This window comes from Malaclemys terrapin, chromosome 4 (assembly GCF_027887155.1).
Source record: "Malaclemys terrapin pileata isolate rMalTer1 chromosome 4, rMalTer1.hap1, whole genome shotgun sequence".
Classification (NCBI taxonomy): domain Eukaryota; kingdom Metazoa; phylum Chordata; order Testudines; family Emydidae; genus Malaclemys; species Malaclemys terrapin.
In genome coordinates, this window is record NC_071508.1 from 107,491,266 (window position 1) to 107,512,937 (window position 21,672).

A 21,672-nucleotide genomic window follows, 5' to 3' on the forward strand; every position below is an offset into this window, starting at 1 on the left:
TTATAAGTAAAAAGTGATTTTATTAAATACAGAAAGTAGGATTTAAGTGGTTCCAAGTAGTAACAGACAGAACAAAGTAAGACACCAAGCAAAATAAAACAAAATGCGCAAATCTATGTCTAATCAAACACTGAATACAGAGGAGATCCTCACCAGTTCCAGAATGCTCCCTTTTACAGACTAATCTCCTTTTAGCCAGGGTCCAGCAATCACTCACACCCCTTTGTTCCAGTTTCTTCCAAGTATCTGGGGGGTGGGGTGGCTCTCTCTTTAGCCAGCTGAAGACAAAATGGAGGGGTCTCCCACGGGTTTAAATAGGCTTTTTCTTGTGGGTGGAGACTCCCCTCCTCACTCCAGAGCTCCATCTTGGACCTGGACTTGGCATAGGAGTCACCTGGGCAAGTCACATGTCCATACATGTCTTTACAGGCAGAAGCCATTGTCCACATGGTATCTTGTATGTCTCCAGGAAGACTTCTTATGTGGATTGGAGCATTCCAAGATGCATTGTTCCCCAAGTGCTTCCTGATTGGGTACTTATCCTTGTGAATTCCTTCCTAAAGAAGCTGACCAAATGCCTCACAAAACTTACTTAGAAACCAAGCAAGTATACAACCCATATTCTTAACCTCAAGTAGAAAATGATGTAAGTGTACAAATAGGATGAATAGATATAGTAGACCATAACTTTTACAGAGATATGTTTCATGGCACAGGCACCACAAAACATATTCCAGTTATGTCATACTCCCATAAAGCCTTATGGGAGGTACCGTCACACCTTCCATGACAGGTGAGACCAGGAACACGTGGCCAAGGGTTCAAAGGGAGGACCCGTGAGGCGGGAGAACACTAGGTTTAGATCCCATTGCAGAACAGGGGGCCTAGCATACGGGAATGAACAATCCAGGCCCTTTAGAAAGCGGGAGGTCACATTGTGGGAAAAGACCGAGTGGCCCTGTACCGGCGAGTGGAAGGCCGACATGGCTGCCAAATGCACCCTGATGGAGGCAGGAGCTAGCCCTTGGGTCCTAAGTGACAGGAGGTAATTGAGGATGAGTTGGAGCAGGTCCCCGCTTCCCCCACCCACCTAGAGAACCTGGACCATTTGGCCAGGTACGTCCCCCATGTGGACAGCTTTCTGCTTTCCAATAGAACTCGTTTGACGTTCTCCGAACACCTCCCCTGCTCCTCATCTAACCACGGAGCAACCATGCTGTCAGGTGAAGCACGGCCAGGTTGGGGTGGAGGAGGCATCCCCCTTCCTGGGAGAGGCTATCTGGGCGAAGTGGCAGCCTCCGCAGGGGAGCCGCTAAGAGTTGCGGGAGGGTCCCGTACCAGTGTTGACGGGCCCAATCCGGGACTATGAGGATGACCCGCGTCCTATCTGCTTTTACTTTTTGCAGGACTTTGCCTATCAGGGGGAAAGGTGGGAAAGCATAGAAAAGTTGGCCCGACCACTGAAGGAGGAAGGCGTCCGAGATCGCCCCCCTTCCCGCCCCTCCCCTGGAGCGGAACTGGGGGCAGCGTCAGTTCTGGTCGGTTGCAAAAAGGTCAACCCAGGGAACTCCCCACTCTCGGAAGAGTTGCAGGTCCTCCTCCCAATGGAGTGACTACTCATACTGGTGGGAAAAAACCCTGCTGAGGTGATCAGCTCGCACATTGCAGACGCCGGGTAGGTGGAAGGCTCGTAGTGAGATATCGTGGGCGATACAGAACTCCCATAGGCTCAGGGCTTCCAGGCATAGGGCTGAGGAGCGGGTTCCTCCCTGTCTGTTGATGTAATATATCGCCGCCGTATTGTCTGAGAGGACTCTGACCACCTTCCCATGAAAGTGCACGCTGAAAGCTATGCATGCCAACCATATTGCCCTGAGCTCCCTGACGTTTATATGTAGGGACAATTCTGAGGCTGACCAACTCCCTTGGGTTTGAATGTTCCCTATATGGGCTCCCCAGCCCAGGTCTGAAGCATCCGACACCAGGTCTAGTGAGGGGAAGGTTTCTTGGAAGGGGATCCCTTGCAGCATGTTGCGCGGGAGGGACGACCATTGCAGGGCAGCAACTACTTGGGATGGTATTGTGACAACCTTGTCCAGCCCGTCCCGGGCCTGGGAATACTGGGAGGCTAGCCAGAGCTGGAGGGGCCTTATTCTGAGCCTGGCATGGCAAACCACGTATGTGCATGCTGCCATGTGGCCGAGGATCTGAAGGCACACCCTCGCCGTTGTCACAGGGAAGGCCGTGACCGAGGCAATGAGACCTTTGAGGGTCTTGAACCTGTTTCAGGGAAGAGAGGCTGTGGCCTCTAATGAACCGGAACTAACGTAGACTTGGTCTCGTTCACCACTAGGCCGAGATCTGCGCATGTGGACAAGAGAAGTCCCACTGGGCCTGCACTTGGGTCCAGGAGTTGCCCTTGAGAAGCCAATCATCCAGGTATGGGAAAATCTGCACCCCTTTCCTCCAGAGGTAGGCTGCTACCACTGCCATGCATTTGGTAAAAACCCTGGGGTCCATGGAAAGGCCAAACGGGAGGACCATGAACTGGTAATGGTCCCCCCGACCAGGAATCTGAGGAAGCGCCCGTGTCCCTCGAATATATGGATATGGAAATGTGTGTCCTGGAGGTCCAGGGCCACGAACCAATCCCCCGGGTCCAGGGAGGGAATGATAGAGGCCAGGGATACCATCCAGAACCTGTAGCAAACCATAAAACTGTTGAGATCCTGTAGGTCTAGGATGGGTCAGAGCCACCCTCTCGCCTTCGGGATCAGGAAATACCGGGAGTAGAAGCCCTTGCCCTGGAATTCTACTGGTACCCTTTCCACCGCCCCCAGACGGAGGAGGCATGCCACCTCCTGATCTAGGAGGTGAGCATGCTCTGGGTTCCCGAGGCTCACCCGGGGCGGAGGGTAGTGGTGGTGGGGGGGTGGGGGGGTGAGGTGAACTGCAACATGTAGCCCTTGGTGATAGTGTTGAGGACCCATTGGTCCAACATTATACGGGACCACTCCACTCGGAAGGCAGACAAGCGGTTGCAGAACACAAACTTTATTAACTGGGGGGTTTCCCTGGCAACAGGCCTGGTGGCCCCCTGCAAAGAGTCAAAACCGCCTCTTTTCCTGCCTTTTGCCCTTCGAGGGGCCTGACCGCCGGGCTGAGCAGGACTGACGTTGGGACCTACGCCTCTGTTCCCTTGGTCTCTTGGACGGGGGCTCGTATCTGCTCCTAGCAGGAGGAGCCGAAGTTTGCTGCCTGTGCTTGTCCTTCGCCGGAGGGATGTACAGGCCCAAGGTTTGCAGGGTGGTGCGGGAATCTTTCATCCCATGCAGGCGGACATCTGTTTGGTCCGAGCCCTGAACTCCTTTTTGTCCCGCTCTAGGAGGAAAGGTTCAAACTTTGGTAGGGACCCCCATAAGTTGAAGTCATACCGACTCAGTAGGGCTTGATGGTTGGCCAACCCTGAGCTAGAAACTCGCCAAGGAATAAACCTTCCTGCCAAACGTATCCAGTCTCCTGGCATCCTTGTCTTTCGGGGTGGGCATGGGCTGACCGTGAGGTTCCCGGTGGTTCACCGATTCCACCACCAGGGAGTTAGGTGCCAGGTGGGAATACAGGTACTCGTGGTCCTTGGCCAGCACGAAGTATTTCCTCTCCGCTTTCTTGGAGATGGGGGCCAAAGAAGCTGGGGTTTGCCACAGGGTAGTCGAGATGTTGGCTACCCCCTGGTGGAGAGGCAGGGCCACACGGCCCGGTGCCGAGAACGAGAGCACATTAAAAAGAGAATCAGACGGCTCCTCCATCTCCTGAGCCCGGAACTGGAGACTGGACACCACCTGCTTAAGGAGCTCTTGATGAGCCTTGAAGTCCTCCTGTGGGATGGGCGACGGTGCCGGCGAGGGGACCAGCACGGAGCCTAGGGCGTCGGGCTGTACTGGTGGGTCGATACCCAGGTCAGAGTCCGGGCGCGGTGCTGTCAGCTCGAGACCTATTGACTTTTCCCTCTCCCGAGGAGGGGAGGCCGAAGGAGCCTGGGACATTCCGGCTACCGAGTGAGATCTGGCCTGGGCAGGCATCTGCGGCCATGGTGCCCATTGACACCACTGTCCTTGCCACGGTGTCCCATGCCACTGACCGACTTGGTGGCCGGGCGGCGCAGTTTGTTCTCGCTGAACCACACGACTTGGAGATGGGTGGCTGGGTGCCGATGCTGAGGTCACCGTCGACTGTACGGTACCGCAGGAGCGGCAAGAGCGATGGTGTCTGTGACAGTGCCTTCCGCGCGACCGGGACCTCGACAACGAAGATCGGTACCTGTCCGAGGTGTTGCTCCTGTACTCGCCCTGGCAGCCGGAGCTACAACGCGCCAGTGCCGGTGAATCGCAAGAGGAGTCCCAAGCGCGATGTGTGGTAGAGCGGGAACTCGAGTCGGAGCATCGACGTTGGCGGCATCGGGATCGGCTACGGTAGCTGCGATGCGAGGAAGAACGTCAGCGGAGCTTGTCCTGGTGCCTGTGTTCTGGGTCGCGAGGTGTGGAGGAGCCCCGAGGCTCCCGTGTGGGCAGTGAGCCGGTCAGCCTGAGTGGAGTAGAGGGCTGGCGCAAGCTGCAGGAAGACCGCGTCGAGCGAGGCAGTGAACAGTCCTTGGAGTGGGGACTGTGCCACGTTGGGGAGGTCTGTGGTGCTCCCAGTGGCAGCTTCCCTCGAAACCAGGGGCCCGTCCCAGGCAGCCCCCCAGGTACCGGGAGGGTTAAGATGTCACACGCGGCCTGTGCGGCCTCCGGTGTCGACGGCATCCTCACCACAGAGGAGACACGTGCGGACGGGACCGGGTGCTCCGCTCAACGCAAGTCGGAGGCCTGGATCCCGAGGGGGATTGCGGGCTGCCTGGCTCAGGTCTGGCCTCACCCCTTTCCTTCTCTCAGCGCCGCTGAGTCTTCCCCTCAGGGGAAGGGAGGGAGAGCAGTGCCGGCTAGCGGAGGGGACTTCACTCCACACCGAAGATGCGGTGCCGGGCGCTGAGTCCATTCAGCGTGCCGGTGCCAGCGCTGATTCCATTAGGAGAGCGCAAAGCCTAATGTCCCTCTCCTTCTTAGTCCGCAGCTTGAATGATCTACAGATCCTGCAGCGCTCACTTACGTGAGTTTCGCCCAAGCAGTGGAGACATTGAGTGTGCAGGTTGCTTCTTAGCATAGAACTGCGACAGGAATTGCATGACTTGAAGGCGGTCAACTAACTCAAGAAACTATTCAACTATTGGAACAACTGTACTACTAAAGCTAACTAGAGAAGCTCAGCAAGGCTGGAGCCTGAAGTTCCGACTACCTTCACTGGCAGCAAGAAGGAACTGAGGGTGGGGGGAGTGCGCAGCTCCCCTTATAGCGCAATATAGAGGCGCCACTCCAGGGGTCACAGCGGTGCTCCCCCCGTATGGGTACTGCTAAGGGAAAACTTCCGGTACCGGTGCACGTGGCGAGCATGCACACCTACTGTGGAATACACATGAGCAATCACTCGAAGAACTGTATTTATGAACTTTTCATATTAGACAGTACATTTGCAGATATTTTACCCCAGTGTTCAAGGTGAGAGAAAAGAGGGCATGCTCCAAAGTTTTTGCCAACTTGAAGCAGTGTTTTCCAATACAAGCACTAATTGGTCCATACTTAATATGTGCAGTTATTACAAGATACTGGTTTAAACTAATTGTTAATAAAAAGAATGGGAGAACAAACAGGAAAACAAATTATTTTGGATGACAGGATTAAAATATTGCACAACTTTTATAAATTGGAGAGATGAGTTAAAAGCAATAGTGACATTTGTCTAATATCAAATTCACACAGAAATTGTCTGAAATCATCAAATGCACAAGTTATAGCATTTTGGAGAGACTATCAGGTCACTGAGAAGGTGTCACACCTAAAATGTGATGTGGCAAAACAGGCAACGGCAATATGGTGTTTATTACTAAAAGAACCATGCTGAAAACAGCAACATAATTATTTAGCTCCACTTGGCACGGGTTAGCCTCCAAAGGTGCATCACCATTCTGTTTATCACAGCCAAAAAAGACTATCTGTAGAGAGTTCAGGTGAAAATAAGGAAAATTAAGAAAGGTTTTGAAAATAAGACTTATTAGGAAAGGTTAAGAAAACAGAGCAAGCTGTTGAGAAATATACCAGTCTGAAAAATCTTTAGGTAATAAAGATGCTATGAAGTGGGTAGAAGACAGATATTCTGATTATTCAATAAATGACAGAATAGAAAGTAATAGTTTTTAATAGGGAAAAATATAGATTACATATTTGAGGGGGGAAGAAGGAAGATTGGCTAAAGAACAAGTTTGGCAACAGACCAGATTGTCAAGGAAGCTGTAGAATACCATCACTAAGGCTGTGAGTCTTTCACAGAGATCACAGAAGTCACTGATACTGTGACTTTCTGGGACCTCCGTGACTTCTGCAGCTGCAGAAGCTGACCCCAGGCAGCAGACCCCAGCCAACTAGTCCCGCCCAGAGCAGCACCCACCCTCCCCCCAGCATCTAAGATTTAGTTAGGGGTATTTTTAGTAAAAGTCATGGACATGTCACTGACCGTGACTTTTTGGTTATTGCCGGTGACCTGTCCGTGACCTTTATTAAAAATACCAGTGACTAAATCATAGCCTTAATGATCACCACAGAAACTCAAGGCTGTTTCAGAATAATGAAGGTCCTACCACTCCCAAAGGAAAGGACAAGATGACTCCACTATACATCTCCATCAAGTATTACTGTGTTGATATTGGCCCACAATTGCTACTAGCTATATTTGAATATATTGCTTTTCAAAATATGTGTGTATAGCACTTATGTCTAAATAAGGTACAAATGAGTGAACAAGTGCCAAAATAGCAATCACATGGACAACAATCCTTCACCCCACCAGGCTATCCAGAACACATGAAAATATAGAGGTTTTTATAACAAAGTAACATCCACGTAACCTAAAATTGTAAAAGTTTTAATTTTATAAATTACCCAGCTCATATTGAGGGGGAAGTGAAAATCTGTGTGAACAAATTAACATTCCTCAGCATTAACAAAATGTACTTAATAATAACTTTACAAATGTATTTTAAAGTAAGACAGTAGTAAAATCAATTCTTCCTTTACTTTTTTGCCAAAATTAGAGTTCTGTTATTTCTTTCCTATAGATAATTTCACCATAAACTACAACAGTGCAAAGCTGTGATCTACTTTAGGTTCAGATTATACACTGTGCTGCACTGCCCCAATGTGAGCTCTGAGAGGCACTTTGCCCCCAGAAAGGCACAATACCCCTTGGAGCTCTCACGTGCACAGGTAACACATTCCTTAGGATGGTGCAGCATACTCCCCCTTGCACATCTGGCCAGAGTTGCTGACTGGTCAAGAGTAGGGACACAGCTATTGTTCTGCCTCCTCTACTCCATTTAGGGTGGCTTGCACTATGAGGAAGAAGTGCCTGAGGCTCAGTCTGCAGGGACTAGAAATGTGAGTAGCACTTGGGCAGGTGTGTAAGGAAGGGATACTCCTTGTGCTCTCCCCTTCAGCACACAACCTGGCCTTTAGATGTTAAGCAATGACTTGCTTTGGCAGGTAATAAAATGTTAGTTTCACCTTTAAAATGAATTAATTCTTTTGCTTCAGAGTGAACACAGGACTGGAAGCCAGGGACTTCTGTATATAACCTTGCCTTTGACACTACATCACTGAGCTGTGTAGGGCAAGTCACTTAACTTGTATCTCAGTCTCATCTGTAAAATGATACTTGCCAAATTCAGAGTTGTTGGGAGGATTAACTAGTTAATTTGCACATTGGACTTTGAAGATGTAAATAATTTTTAATTTAAGTTGTAACAGATTGCAGCACACCTAGTCTCTTACCTTCAAAGAGACACAAATCACATTCAGGGCTTCCTTTATCTGAGGATGATGTGATTCATGAACCAGTTCCTCACAGATCCAAATGCCAAGACTGCAAAGAGCAACACATCTGCAAAACAAGGTTAGATAACAAAAAACATAAGGAATGGTTACTTACCCTGCATTAACTGTAGGGTTTTGAGATGTTGCAGTCAGTGTGGCTCTCAGTACAGGTGCACACCAACACACGCGCATGAGCTCACAATCTTTTGAATAGCAGTGTCCGTTTGGGCTGCACATGCATCCTGTGCTTTCTCATGCTCCTGTATAAGGGCATAAATTGCAGAGCGGCCGCAACCCTCCCTTGAAAGCCAAAACGCCTAAAGCAGGGATGGAGGGCAGTTTGCAGGATCCACACATTACCACATCTCAAAGAACCACAGTAGTATAGGTCAGTATGGATCCCACTGTAGGTAACTGGCAAGTGATATCGTCCCCGGATGGTTGGAATGAAGAGCATCAGCAGAATCAGTTGCACGGAAATTGGAGTACCGTTCTTCCAAATCTGGAATCTGACCTAGTAGCTAAGTCCAGTGTATAATGCTTGACAAACGTGAGCGTATTGCTCCACGTAATAGCCTTGAAAATTCCTGATATCTGTATCTTTGGGAAACAAGCCAAGGATACTGCATGGGTGCTGGTGGAAAGGGCTTTAGTAGTTGGTGGGAGAGGTACAGCAGCTAACTTGTAGTACTGTGAGACACGACTTACCCGTTTTGTAAGTCTTTGTGACACAATGGCCTGACCCTTTGGAGCAACAATAGCCACAAGCAGACGTTGGGAGAGTTGAAAGATTTGGTCCTGTTGATGCAGTATTGAAGAGCTTGGGATATTTCTAGGATGTGAAGTTTCTTCTCCGCTTGTATGGAATCTGGCTTTCGGAAGAACACAAGTAAGTTGATTGACTGGTTTAAGTGGAACTTAGAAATCACTTTGGGGATAAATTTTGCAAGAGGTCTCAGTACAACCTTGTTTGTTGAAACAAAGTGCATGGGGGCTCTACCACAAGTGCCTGAAGCTTGCTCATTCTTCTGTCTGATGTGACAACCACTAGGAAAGACTATTTAGAGTGTAAGATAATAAATGGAGCACCCCAAGAGGGGCTTGAAGGGGTTTCAGTAAACTTTAGAAAGATGATGTTGATTTCCCGTGCTACAGTAGATACTCTAAATAATGAATATGCATGTAGCAAACCCTTAAGGAATCTGAATATTGTTGGATGAAAGAGGACTGAGAATGACTGTATTAGAGGAAGATACTGCTGCTACATGAACCTTGATTGAACTAAATGGAAGCCCAGAGTGTTAGTTACAGCAAATAGTCCAGAATCCTCAATACCGGGGTGGCTGCAGTGAGTCTAGGCCATGTTTGGCTGCCATGAGTCTCTTCCACTTGAAGGAATATGTCTCATGAACAGTTCTGCTTTGTACTAGGATTTCCTGAACATGTGAGGAGCGGTTCCTTCCAGGTGCTCAGCCAGCCAACATCCACACCAACTTGGCAACAATTTCAGTTCTGGGTGCAATTCTTGACCCTGATCTTGAAAAAACAGGTCCGAGCAATCTGGGAGCCTGATCAGTGGATGCGTGAACATCTGCTACAGGTCCATCAGTCAGAAATGTCTCAGCCAGTAACAAGATATGAGAATAAGCCTGGCCTAGTCTCATCTGCCTGTGGCAATCAACCTGGAGATTAGGAGAATCAGTAGAAAGGCATAAAGGATGTCCCAATTTCAATGCAGATGGGTGTCTGGCAAGCATCCCAGGCTCATGTCTCCCGTGGAACAGAAGTCTGGGCAATTGATGTTGTCCTTGGTGGCAAACAGGTCTATCACTGAAGGAATATCAAGTAGGTGATGGATTTCAGCAGTGCCCACTCATGGCTTGTGAGAGATTGTCTACTTAGAAAGTCTGTCAAGTCATGTTGACTCCCAAGAGATGCAAGGCTAGTGGTTATGTCATGCAGGTAGCACCAGTTCCAGAGTTATTGCTTTGTGGCAGTTATTGCTTCAGAGCAGGCACCCCCTCCTATATGTGTCATTTTACATCCTCTGAGGACCACATCTCGTGTATTTGCAGATGATTCAGGTGGGCTTCTCAGCCTGTTCCACATGCTTCTATGATTAATGGTCTGGATGGTGATGGGTCACAGACAGTACCCCATTTTAAACACTGTTGGGATGCAGGTACCAGATCAGCACTGCAAGGACACAAGATAGAATTGAAGCTCTTGCTTATCTGATGCTTCACAGGGGAGTACACTGACCTGAGCCAGAGTGGTAAGAGGCGTGAGATGAAGTCTGGCAAGCGGTGTCCCATATGTACATGCAGACATATGGCCTAATGTGAGGCAAGGTCATACTGTTACAACCTGGTGCAATACTACCATGTTTATTAACAACTCAAGTGAGAGGATTCAGTCCTAAGGTAAGCATGCCCTCACCATCATGGAATCTATCCTGGCCCATATGAATTCTATCATGAGATGATTTCTTGTAGTTTGCCAGGAGGCCGAGCTGGCAAAAGAGGTAGCACGTAGTTGAGGTTTGTCAGAGAACTTCCTGCTTCTGATCAGCTAGTCATCTAGATACGGATATACATGGATAATTTTTTTCCTTAGGAGTGCATGTACAATGAAGTACTTTTGTAAAGACTCTCGGTGCTGCAGCATCTCCAAAGGGCAGTACCTTGTACTGATAATGGCTTGGCCCCACCGTAAATCTCAGGTACTTCCTGCGGGCCAGGTGAATGGCATTGTGGAAGTATGCATTCTGTAAGTCAAGAGCCATTAATTACTCCTGAGCCTGCAGTGACTGGATAATGGAGGCAAGTGTTACCATCCTGAATCTCAGGCAGTGTATGCATCTGTCAGTTTCCTCAGGTCTATGATAGGATGAAGATCCCCTCTCTTCTTTGGAGTAAGGAAATACCAGGAATAGAAGCTTCTCCCTCTGAACTTCTGCAGAAGCTCTTCTACGGCTCCTAGATGAAGCAATGAGGCCACTTTTTGTAACAGGCTCCTGCGAGAAGGAGTTCCAGAAGAGGGATGGGGAATGGGTGATGATGTCCAGCACTCCTGTGTCGGCCATAATCTCCAGTCACACTCAATAGAAAAGGGGCAAGGTGGCTTCCAAAGGTCAACTCTGGGATGGTTTTGGGGTGGCTCAACTGTCTTGTCAAACCTGCCTTTGGGAGGAAGTTTGATGTATGCCAAAGATCAAGATGGTATTGTGTCTTTAAGGGGCTGGTACCAGAAGAACATACAGGATGGTACTGGAGTGTAAACACATAAGACTTCAGCACTGCCCTCAAAATCCTTCTCTTTAGGGCACCACTCCTGTCTCTTGGAAGAGGGTTCCCTACTTGTAGCAGGGGACTCAGAGTGGCCCAGAGACAGTGAGGAAAAGTGTATCTCTGTGGATGGCAGTGTCACTGGCTGGGATTCTAGCACTGATATTGCTGGTGCTGGTGCCAGTGCAAAGAGGAGGGTGGTGGTGTCTCCTTGAAGGCATACCTGAGTAGTCAAAGGGCTTGCTGGTCAGTGCCAGAGTCTGTATTGGGTTGGATCTTGCTCTCAATATTTATACCAGTGTGACAGTCGCTCAAGCCTTCTTTTCTGACTTTGCCTTCAACATCATAGATGGTTGAGCACTCATCTCTTCGCCTCAAGTCCTTGCAGGATTGTTGTTTGACCACTCTGAGTTGTGTTTGCACTCAGTGTGGGTACTTATTTGTCAGATCTCTATCCCCGGGTGTTGGTGTCAACGTGGTCAGCATCAGGAAACCCAGCCCCAATGTTGAGCGTCTTGGAACCCTTTTAGATTTCTTCTCCTTTCTGGAATCAAACATGTGGGCACTTGCGAAGATGTCCTCCAAACCAGAGCTGAGGAGACTGTTTCAATGCCTGGATCAAATGCAACTTCATTGATTGCTCCAAGAAGTGTAGTTTGAGTCTTGTATCTCAAGATTTTCCAGTGTGGGATGAGACGGAAAGGCATATGAAATTTGTTAGGGATATTTCCTTCCCCAAGGCAGAAGAGGCATCTGCTGTGTCCACCAATTAAGGGCATCAGATCATTGCAAGAAGTACAGCATTTAAACCCTGTTGGTTTAGAATCTGCCATTACCAATGTTTGGTGAAAAGTATTTCACCCTGGTATATCTGAATGTACGGGGGGGATCTCACCTTGCTTATTCACTTCCTTTTGGGGGATGTGGGGAGAGGAGGGTGGAAGAATGCCCAACTAAAAAATCTCAATAAGGGGTAAAAAGATTTCTTCATGAATTAGAATTGGGTCAGACAGTCCAAACTCTGTCTTGCTGCCACAGGTGGTAAGAGGGAACTGAAAGAGAGTTGCGGCCACTCTGTCCTTTATGCCCTCACAGAGGGCACATAAGAAGCCCTGACAGACACTGCTATTCAAAAAGAGTCCAAGCTCACATGCATGAGGCACATGCACACCTACAGCAGGATCGACACTGATACATTGAAAGAAGAACTCAAGATTCCAAGAATGCTCAAATACCTGCAATAAAAACTATATAATATATGATATTTGTGATTTCTAGTCTGCCTTCCAAGATAATATATAACTACAGTTTCCTAAACAAGAAAAACATAAAAACCTTAATTTATGATGCTATATAAATGATTTTTAAAATTTACAAGAATCTCAATTCCTCATCCCAGAGGCTAGAATAGGGTAAAAGTGGAGTTCCCTGCAAAGCAGGTGAGGGCAGGGGGAAAAGGAAGAACCCCTGCAATTGTGCATATACCTTTCAGATTAAAAATTCAAACTGCAATTAGCATACACAAATTGTGGGTTAGGGCTACACTCTACAGGTTTAAAAAAATTAAGAAAGAACAAAAACAAACAGATCAGTATTTTTTAAAATCTCTCAATTTTTAAGACAACCTATTTATTATTATTTGTATTATCGTAGCACCTAGGAGTCTCAGTCATGGACCAGTACCCCGCTGTACAAACACAGAGCAAAAAAGACAACCTCATGGGTTTTGGGGTTTTGCTCATGGATGTTTTAATACTTTATATTTGCAATAAAGAGAAGATGGTGAATCTTAGTGGAAGAAATCTACATTGATTTTCTTTAGAGCATGAGTAGAGCAAACAGATGTGAGGTACAAGACAGGACAGGAGTTTGGAAGGGTGGACTTTATGGTGGGAGAAGTCTAAGGAGTTGATTACAAGGTCAGTGTTGATGAAGGAGAGGATCAAGGGCAGTGGAGAGGAGAAGATGATGGTCAGAGAGAAAGAATTCAGCAATAGATAGGCCAGGGAGGGAATATTGCTTAGTGAAGATGAAATCCAAGTAATGGCCACTTTCACATGTCCAAGACATGACCCAGAGATGAAGGCTAAACATAGATATGAAGGAGAGGAGATGGGAGAAGAAATGATTGAATGGGAAGTTAACATGAAAAGTTGCAGTTGCAAGGCTAATGTGGGAAATTGAAAGACAATGAAGAGATAGTACAGAGTCAAAATCGGTAAGTAAGGTGAGAAGTGGATGGCAATTGACAGGTACATCATGGGAAGGGGAAGAGTACAGTATGATAGATAGAAGTTCAAAGGCAGGAAGGGGGTTGGATCGCAGTGGGGGAGATATGTGGAAGCTGCAAGAGTAGGAGTGCACTGAATCCCTGAGGGAAGCAAAGAGCTGGAGAGTCTGCTGAATAGAGTCAATGGGGAGACTTCCCTCAGGTGAGCCAGTTGTTGATCTAAGGGTAAAGTATGACTCATTGATTACTCAAGTAGGCTGTTACTACAGCCAGGTATTTGGTGAATGCCCTCTGTGTCCCTGACAGTCCAAACTGCAATTCCTAGTACTGATAATGGGAACTGATCACTTGAAATCTTAGATATTTTCTGTAGACATGATGGACATCTATACAGAAGTAGGCATCTTGAAGGTCAAGAGCTGAGTACAACTCTTGTGGATCTAAGGAGGGAATTATGGAGGCGAGGGTTACCATCTTTAACTTGAATCTGTAGATGAAGGTATTCAGCTGTCTCAAATCCAGAATTAGTCAGGAGACCACCTTTTCCTTTGGTATCAGAAAATACTGGGAGTAAACCCCTTTCCTTCTGAATTCTGTTGGAATCTCTTTTATTGCACCAAAAGTTGTAAGTGACTCAACTTCTTGATGTAGCATGCTCTAATGGGGGTGGGGGAGAGACCTCTGGAGAAGGAGGGAAAAGATTCAAGTGGAAAGGGTGTGGTATTGAATGGAGTATCCTGGTTCTACTACCTCCATAGCCCCATGGTCTGTTATGGTTCTCCAAATGTGATGAAATTAAAAAAGATGGTTTCCAAAAGGGGGGAAATAACAGAGAGAGCAACTAGAAGTCATACAAAGCTCTTGGCAAATTCTCTTCCTCAAATGTAGATGAATGTGACGATGATATAGAGGATGCTGATGGTTTTTTCCTCTGGAACCTCTGATGCTTTCTTGGGGGCTGAAAAAGTCTGTATTGAGGGTAATATGAGTGTGTAAGGTAAGACTGAGGCCTACCTGCTTTCCTCTTCAAAGCAGATGAATACACTCCTAAAGAATGCAAGATCTCATTAGTCTTCTGAGTAAGTCATATCCTTCAAGCCACTGGTCTTCTGTAATAACTTGTACTTTCTAAGGAATGCGGGAAGCTTGGAGTCAGGATGATGATCTCATGATAACTGAGGTTTCTTAGTCCTGGCCATGGTATCAGATGCATCAACATCTGCCTAAAGAGATGTATGTGTTACAAGTTACCACTCTGAAATCAAAGACTTAATTTTTCCCCCCTGCAGTCCTGTGGGATTTTATTGGCAATTTGGAGAGGTTATCATAATTCAAATTGTCAAATTTTGCCAGTAATGCTAGAAAATTGGCTATTCTCATCTGTAGGCTTAAAAAAGAAGCAATTTTTGCACTTAATTAAGTCTATTTCTTAAGCTCCTTATCTCAAGTGGTAGATTTGGAAGGACCTTGATGATTCATCTTTTCATGGACTGCTAACACCACGACGATCGTGGAGCAGGATGTATATAAAACTGTATGAAACCTGCAGATGGTACTTGATATTGTTGCTGCAAATGCTTGCAAGTTGAAGCTAGAGAGGCCAGTTTCTGCCAGAGCAGTTTCACAAGGTGCAGGAAGCCTTCATTAGCAGGCATCGCTAGACGACCTGGCATGGTTGTATCCAAGATGTCAGAGCTTGTATGACTTTCCTTTGACAACTACTAGGATCTTTAGCACATCTGCCATTCTGCTGAGCAATGTCCAAAAAGATGCACTGTCCTCTGGCTAAGAAGAGGGCATTAACAAAACTATAGCCATATGAGGAGATGACAAGGTTACGTGAGCTAGAATAATGAGATCATCAGTTTAACTTCTTCAGAATCTTAGTCTAGATGTTCAGCAGAAGCATCTGGTTCTTGAATAGTTAAAAGTGCTATTCTTTGTGACGATGGAAATGGAGATACAGGCCTGGAACATGTTGCAGATGCTGACCAATTTGCACACTGAAAGTTTTATTGAGCTCAGTAGGGCCAAGGTACTGTAAAGCATAGGGAGCAGGGGACCATGGTGGAAGATACCAAGAACTAGGGTAATGATAATGAGACCTAGACTCCCTATCAGAGATGTACGTATTTAAATCCCAGAGAATGAGAGGGAGAGGGCTCTCCACCATTATCAGAAGCTGAGTAGGAGAAGGAGCACTCCTCCTTTAGTGGTGGAGACATTGTGGCAGAGATGCTAAGCAGACCCTCTATGCAACTTCTGGCTGGTACTACTGGTGTGCTCGGTACCGAGGTATAAGATGCATCCAGTACCACTAGGGGGTACCTTAGTGAATGCTAATAGAGAGACCACTATCAAAGAGACAGATTACTCTCTACGTGCCATATAAGTCCTCAGTACCAAGAACTCTGGTACCAAAGGTACGTGAACTGACTGCATTAGTACAGGGATAGTCAGTACTATGCGGTTTGGTGTGGGCAATTTCTTATGAACTGAAGTGACTGGTACTAAGGATTGGTGACCAGAGTCTGCATGGGTTGCAGAAGGACCCTTTCTGGGCTTTGCATTACCCTTCTTCAAGGGTAAATGTGGAGTTTTACACTTTTTAGGGTTAGAATGTTCCTTTCTTCCTCCTAGGCTGATAATAGCTGTCCTAGCAGGGGAAGATAGCCACAGGCATGCAGGAGTGAAATCAGGAAGGCCAAATCACACTTGGAGTTGCAGCTAGGAAGAGATGTTAAGAATAACAAGAAGGGTTTCTTCAGGTATGTTAGCAACAAGAAGGTGGTCAAGGAAAGTGTGGGCCCCTTATTGAATGAGGGAGGCAACCTAGTGACAGAGGATGTGGAAAAAGTTAATGTACTCAATGCTTTTTTTGCCACTGTCTTCATGAACAAGATCAGTTCCCAGACTACTGCATTGGGCAGCACAGCATGGGGAGGAGGTGACCAGCCCTCTGTGGAGAAAGAAGTGGTTCAGGACTATTTACAAAAGCTGGACGAGCACAAGTCCATGGGGCCAGATGCGCTGCATCTGAGGGTGCTAAACGAGTTGGCGGATGTGATTGCAGAACCATTGGCCATTATCTTTGAAAACTCATGGCGATCGGGGGAGGTCCCGGATGACTGGAAAAAGGCTAATGTAGTTCCCATCTTTAAAAAAAGGGAAGGAGGAGGATCTGGGGAACTACAGGCCAGTCAGCCTCATCTCAGTCCCTGGAAAAAATCATGGAGCAGGTCCTCAAGGAATCAATTCTGAAGCACTTAGAAGAGAGGAAAGTGATCAGAAACAGTCAGCATGGATTCACCAAGGGCAAATCATGCGTGACTAACCTAATTGCCTTCTGTGACGAGATAACTGGCTCTGTGGATGAGGGGAAAGCAGTGGACGTGTTATTCCTTGACTTTAGCAAAGCTTGAGATACGGTCTCCCACAGTATTCTTGCCAGCAAGTTAAAGAAGTATGGGCTGGATCAATGGACTATAAGGTGGATAGAAAGCTGGCTAGATCGTCGGGCTCAACGGGTAGCGATCAATGGCTCCATATCTAGCTGGCAGCCGGTATTAAGCGGAGTGCCCCGAGGGTCGGTCCTGGGGCTGGTTTTGTTCAAGATCTTCATTAATGATCTGGAGGATGGCGTGGATTGCACCCTCAGCAAGTTTGCAGATGACACGGAACTGGGAGGAGTAGTAGATATGTTGGAGGGTACGGATAGGATACAGAGGGACCTAGACAAATTAGAGGATTGGGCCAAAAGAAATCTGATGAGGTTCAACAAGGACAAGTGCAGAGTCCTGCATTTAGGACGGAAGAATCCCATGCACTGCTACAGACTAGGGACCGAGTGGCTAGGCAGCAGTTCTGCAGAAAAGGATCTAGGGCTTACAGTGGACAAGAAGCTGGATATGAGTCAACAGTGTGCCCTTGTTGCCAAGAAGGCTAATGGCATTTTGGGCTGTGTAAGTAGAAGCATTGCCAGCAGATTGAGGGATGTGATCATTCCCCTCTATTCGGCATTGGTGAGGCCTCATCTGGAGTACTGTGTCCAGTTTTGGGCCCCACACTGCAAGAAGGATGTAGAAAAATTAGAAAGAGTAGCGGAGGGCAACAAAAATGATTAGCGGGCTGGAGCACATGATTTATGAGGAGAGGCTGGGATTATTTAGTCTGCAGAAGAGAAGAATGAGGGGGGATTTGATAGCTGCTTTCAACTACCTGAAAGGGGGTTCCAAAGAGAATGGATCTAGACTGTTCTCAGTGGTACCAGATGACAGAACAAGGAGTAATGGTCTCAAGTTGCAGTGGGGGAGGTTTAGGTTGGATAGTAGGAAAAAAATTTTCACTAGGAGGATGGTGAAGCACCGGAATGGGTTATCTAGGGAGGTGGTGGAATCTCCTTCCTTAGATGTTTTTAAGGTCAGGCTTGACAAAGTCCTGCCTGGGATGATTTAGTTGGGGATTGGTCCTGCTTTGAGCAGGGGATTGGACTAGATGACATCCTGAGGTCCCTTCCAACCCTGATATTCTATGATTCTGAGATCCTTGAAGCTGTGTCTACACTATAGCCTATGCTGGCATAACTTCAGCTGTTCAGGGATGCAAATATTCCCCCTTCCCCCTGAGTGACTTAAGTTATGTCGACATAAGCGCTCGTGTGCACAGCACTATGCTGGTGGGAGAGCTTCTCCCGCTGACATAGCTTCTGACAGTAATGGAGGTGGTTTTATTACACTGATGGAAGAGCTCTCTCTTGTCAGCACAGAGCTTCTTCACCTGATGCGCTGCAGCAGCACAGCTACATTAGTACAGTTGCACCGCAGTAGGCTTGCCCTTAGTTACTTGCACATCAAAGGAGTGGGCTGATGAGATGATGGGAGTATTTTTACATGATAATTGCTCTAGGTTTTCAGCCTTTGTTGCTCCTGGATCTGAGGAGGGATGCATTGAACTTTCCATAAAGAACATTGTCGGGTGTGGCTCCCTAGCTTTGTGTGTTCTTTTTGAGGAGGACATACAAATTGAGTACCTATCAACGATATGCCCTTCTCCCAAACACATTTGGCATCTGATGCTCTTATCATTGAGGGGCATTATTTTCACATGAAGGACAGTTCTTAAACCCCAGACATTTCTGTTCTGCTATAGCAGAGACAGGATAAACTAAAGGAATGAATTAAAAAGCAACACTGCCCTAAACTAGTCACTAAACCAGGGGTGGGCAAACTTTTTGGCCTGAGGGCTGCATCTGGGTATGGAAATTGTATGGTGGGTCATGAATACCCAGTGTGGGAGGGGGGCTCTATAAGGAATGTTACCGAGGTGGGGGGAAGGGGGACTCATGGAGTGTGGTGCCGGGAAGTGAGGGGACCAGTATTGGGGACTCCTAGGGGCCCTGCCAGCAGTGACACCAAGGCGGCCGTACCACCGCCATGGCACCCTAGCTGGGATGGGTGTGGCCCCTGGCCGGTTTCGAGGCTCTCAAGGATGGGGCCGTAGGAGACCAGGAAGGGATTGGGTGCGCTGTCGCGTGGGGGGAGAGGGGGAAAGGAACTGCCATGTAGGGGTGGGGTTACAATCCCAGAAACAGCGCGGTTAAATCAAACCTATGCAGTGTGGCTATGCATGCCAGAAGATGGTACACCACTACCCCGATATAATGCTGTCCTCGGGAGCCAAAAAAAAAATCTTACCGCGTTATAGGTGAAACCGCGTAATATTGAACTTGCTTTGGCCTCGAGCGTCTCCGTTATTAATAGACAGCAAATACCCTGCCCCCTATCTGACCCCCACCTACTTCCCGCCCCCTGACTGATCCCTCAGAACCCCCGACCCATCCAACCCCCCACCTGTCCTAATCACCCCCAGGACTCCCACGCTGAGCCACACGCCGCACCAGGAGGGGCGCTAGGACCCGGGGAACCAGCACACGGAAGCGCTCACACCTGCTCGACCACATCAGCTGGGGTGAGCCCCGTGGGGGCGGGATAGGGGGAACTGGTCCAGCGGCTGCTGCCCTGTCCACGGAGTGCACCCAGCCCGGCGCAATGGCTGAGCCCGCGATGGGGAGCAGGGTGGGCAGCCTCGCCTGAGGTGCCTGTGTGCACCTGGTCCCCATCCCGTGCCCATGTGGTGCTGGGGGAGGGTGAGCCATCGGCAGGCGGCTCCTGCCGTGCGTGCCCGCACTCAGCCCATCTCTCCTCCTCTGCAGAGCCCTGCGCAGCCCGTCTCTGGTGAGGACATCGTGACCAACTGCCCGCCGGGGTGCACGGAACCCCTGACTGCCGGCAGGTAGTGCGGCAGGCTATGGACCCAGAGAGCCCGAATGGCGCTGCTGCGAGTGGGGCGCAGCCTGCCAGCCAGGCCCGCTGTGTGCCGAGTCCTCCAGCGCCGGGACAGTGGTACCTGCAAGGCACCGTCTAGGACAGGCACCTCTCCCTGCCCTGGATCTGCAACTTCCGCACATGGACCTGTCTTCCCCAACTTCTTGGAGCCAGCTGGAGCCCGTGTGACATTCCCCTGCACGGCAGCTCCCCTCCTTGGGCTGTGGCTGCCCCCTGCTCCCTGTCTCCTGATCACCCCCCCGAGACCACCTTCTCTGCCCCTTATCCAACCCCTCGGTCCCGGCCCGGCACCCTTAACACGCCACTCAGAGCAGCGTGTCAGAGCCAGACATGCTGACGCACTGATCTGCCGGAGCACACAGCCCCCCCCCCCCCCGAGCATTGCTTTACCACGTTATATCCGAATTAGTGTTATATCGGGTCGCGTTATATCGGGGTAGAGGTGTACTCATCAAGGGAACTGTGAGTCGGGGGCTGCAGAGCGCCGGGTGGAGCGGGGCAAGCCCTTGACCCCGCTCTCCGGCAGGAGCTCCAGGGCCAGATACAAACATCTGACAGGCCGGAAACAGTCCGTGGCCCATAGTTTGCACACCCCTGCACTAAACTAACAACTACCTAGCAATCACTATCCAGAGCTATTTACAAACAATTAGGAGGCTGTCCAGGGAGCAAGAGCTCAAAACATTGCAAAGTTCAGTGAGGGATTGGATATTGCAAAGTTCTGACCCAAAGCCACAGGGTGTGAAAAATAACTGAGGAGCAGTTGGGGTCATCCTGTCCTTTATGTTCTTGGACAGAGGCACGAGGACTCTCAGGGTGCAGATGCAGTCCCCAACAGGTACAGCTGGCAAAAGTGTGCAGGGTGCACGTGCACCATTAGTGGAATATATGGACAAGCACTAAAAGGAGAACTTGGATTACAACATACCTACTTGAATATACTGCAATTATAAAAGAGCCTCCAATAATATGGAGCCTTTCATCACTTGTTAAAATATGACCTACCGTGCAGGACCAGATGGCTCCTCTCTCGCAGAACTTAACACAGTTTTGATTGTGAGTTCCTAAAACAAAAGATGTAAATGTTCAAACTCAGTTGCCAGAAATGTCTCCACAAAAATCTTTAGAAAAATATAAGGGCTCTGCTATAGAATACACAGGCTTATTCTTTTGCTGGGTCTCAAGTGTAAGTAATCAGACTTTTTACTCATCTAACACAACACAACACACACCTTAAATTTTAAATTATTTTGTTCCTAGTAGTGTCTCCAGTGTACCAGGCCCTTTAAAGGAATGTATGAACTCTGCCTGAAGAACTCACTTTCTCAAAACACAACAGAAATGGACCATAGGGGAGAGGGAAACAACAAACAAGTAATTGGCCACATCCAGCGAAGTTTTATTGAACTACATTTTTAAAATTATATTTTCATAAATTATACCAATATCTAACATAATACATACTTATAATTTCCTGATTATGAACTCTCACTTCTTTTGAACCCTCACAACATGGTCATCAAGCTGCAAGTCTGTATTCTTTCAGGACCCATCAAGCCTTGTTACTAATTGGAGGAGTTGCTATTAACTGATGCACAGTACTCGCTTCCCACAAATCTGGGTAGCAAGTAGTCTCTTTGGAATACTTTTAAAACCTGCTGCCCCAGAGAGCGCGAGTGACTGAACCAGGATTTTATACATACTACAGAACATTACCACTAAGTTAAAAGGTTTCTTTTAAAATACAAACTATGAACTGTTCCAGGTATCATACTGAAAACACAGAATATTAGATAATAACTAAAAACAATACATGCATCTTGTGTTCCAGATATAATCCTATCTGAGGAAGGGAG

The 21,672-nt window shown here is 48.0% G+C and overlaps 1 protein-coding gene across 3 annotated transcripts in view; it reads right to left on the reverse strand.

Moving 5' to 3' along the window:
• RALGAPA1 (Ral GTPase activating protein catalytic subunit alpha 1) overlaps positions 1–21,672 on the reverse strand; it is a 245,567-nt gene that overhangs the window by 92,357 nt on the left and 131,538 nt on the right. For all 3 annotated transcript variants that reach the window (XM_054025345.1, XM_054025347.1, XM_054025346.1), the window contains 2 exons: positions 20,822–20,880; positions 7,914–8,022 (listed from right to left, as the gene is read on the reverse strand). In XM_054025345.1, the coding sequence (XP_053881320.1) occupies positions 7,914–8,022; positions 20,822–20,880 (168 nt within the window). The remainder of the gene's footprint in view (positions 1–7,913; positions 8,023–20,821; positions 20,881–21,672) is intronic.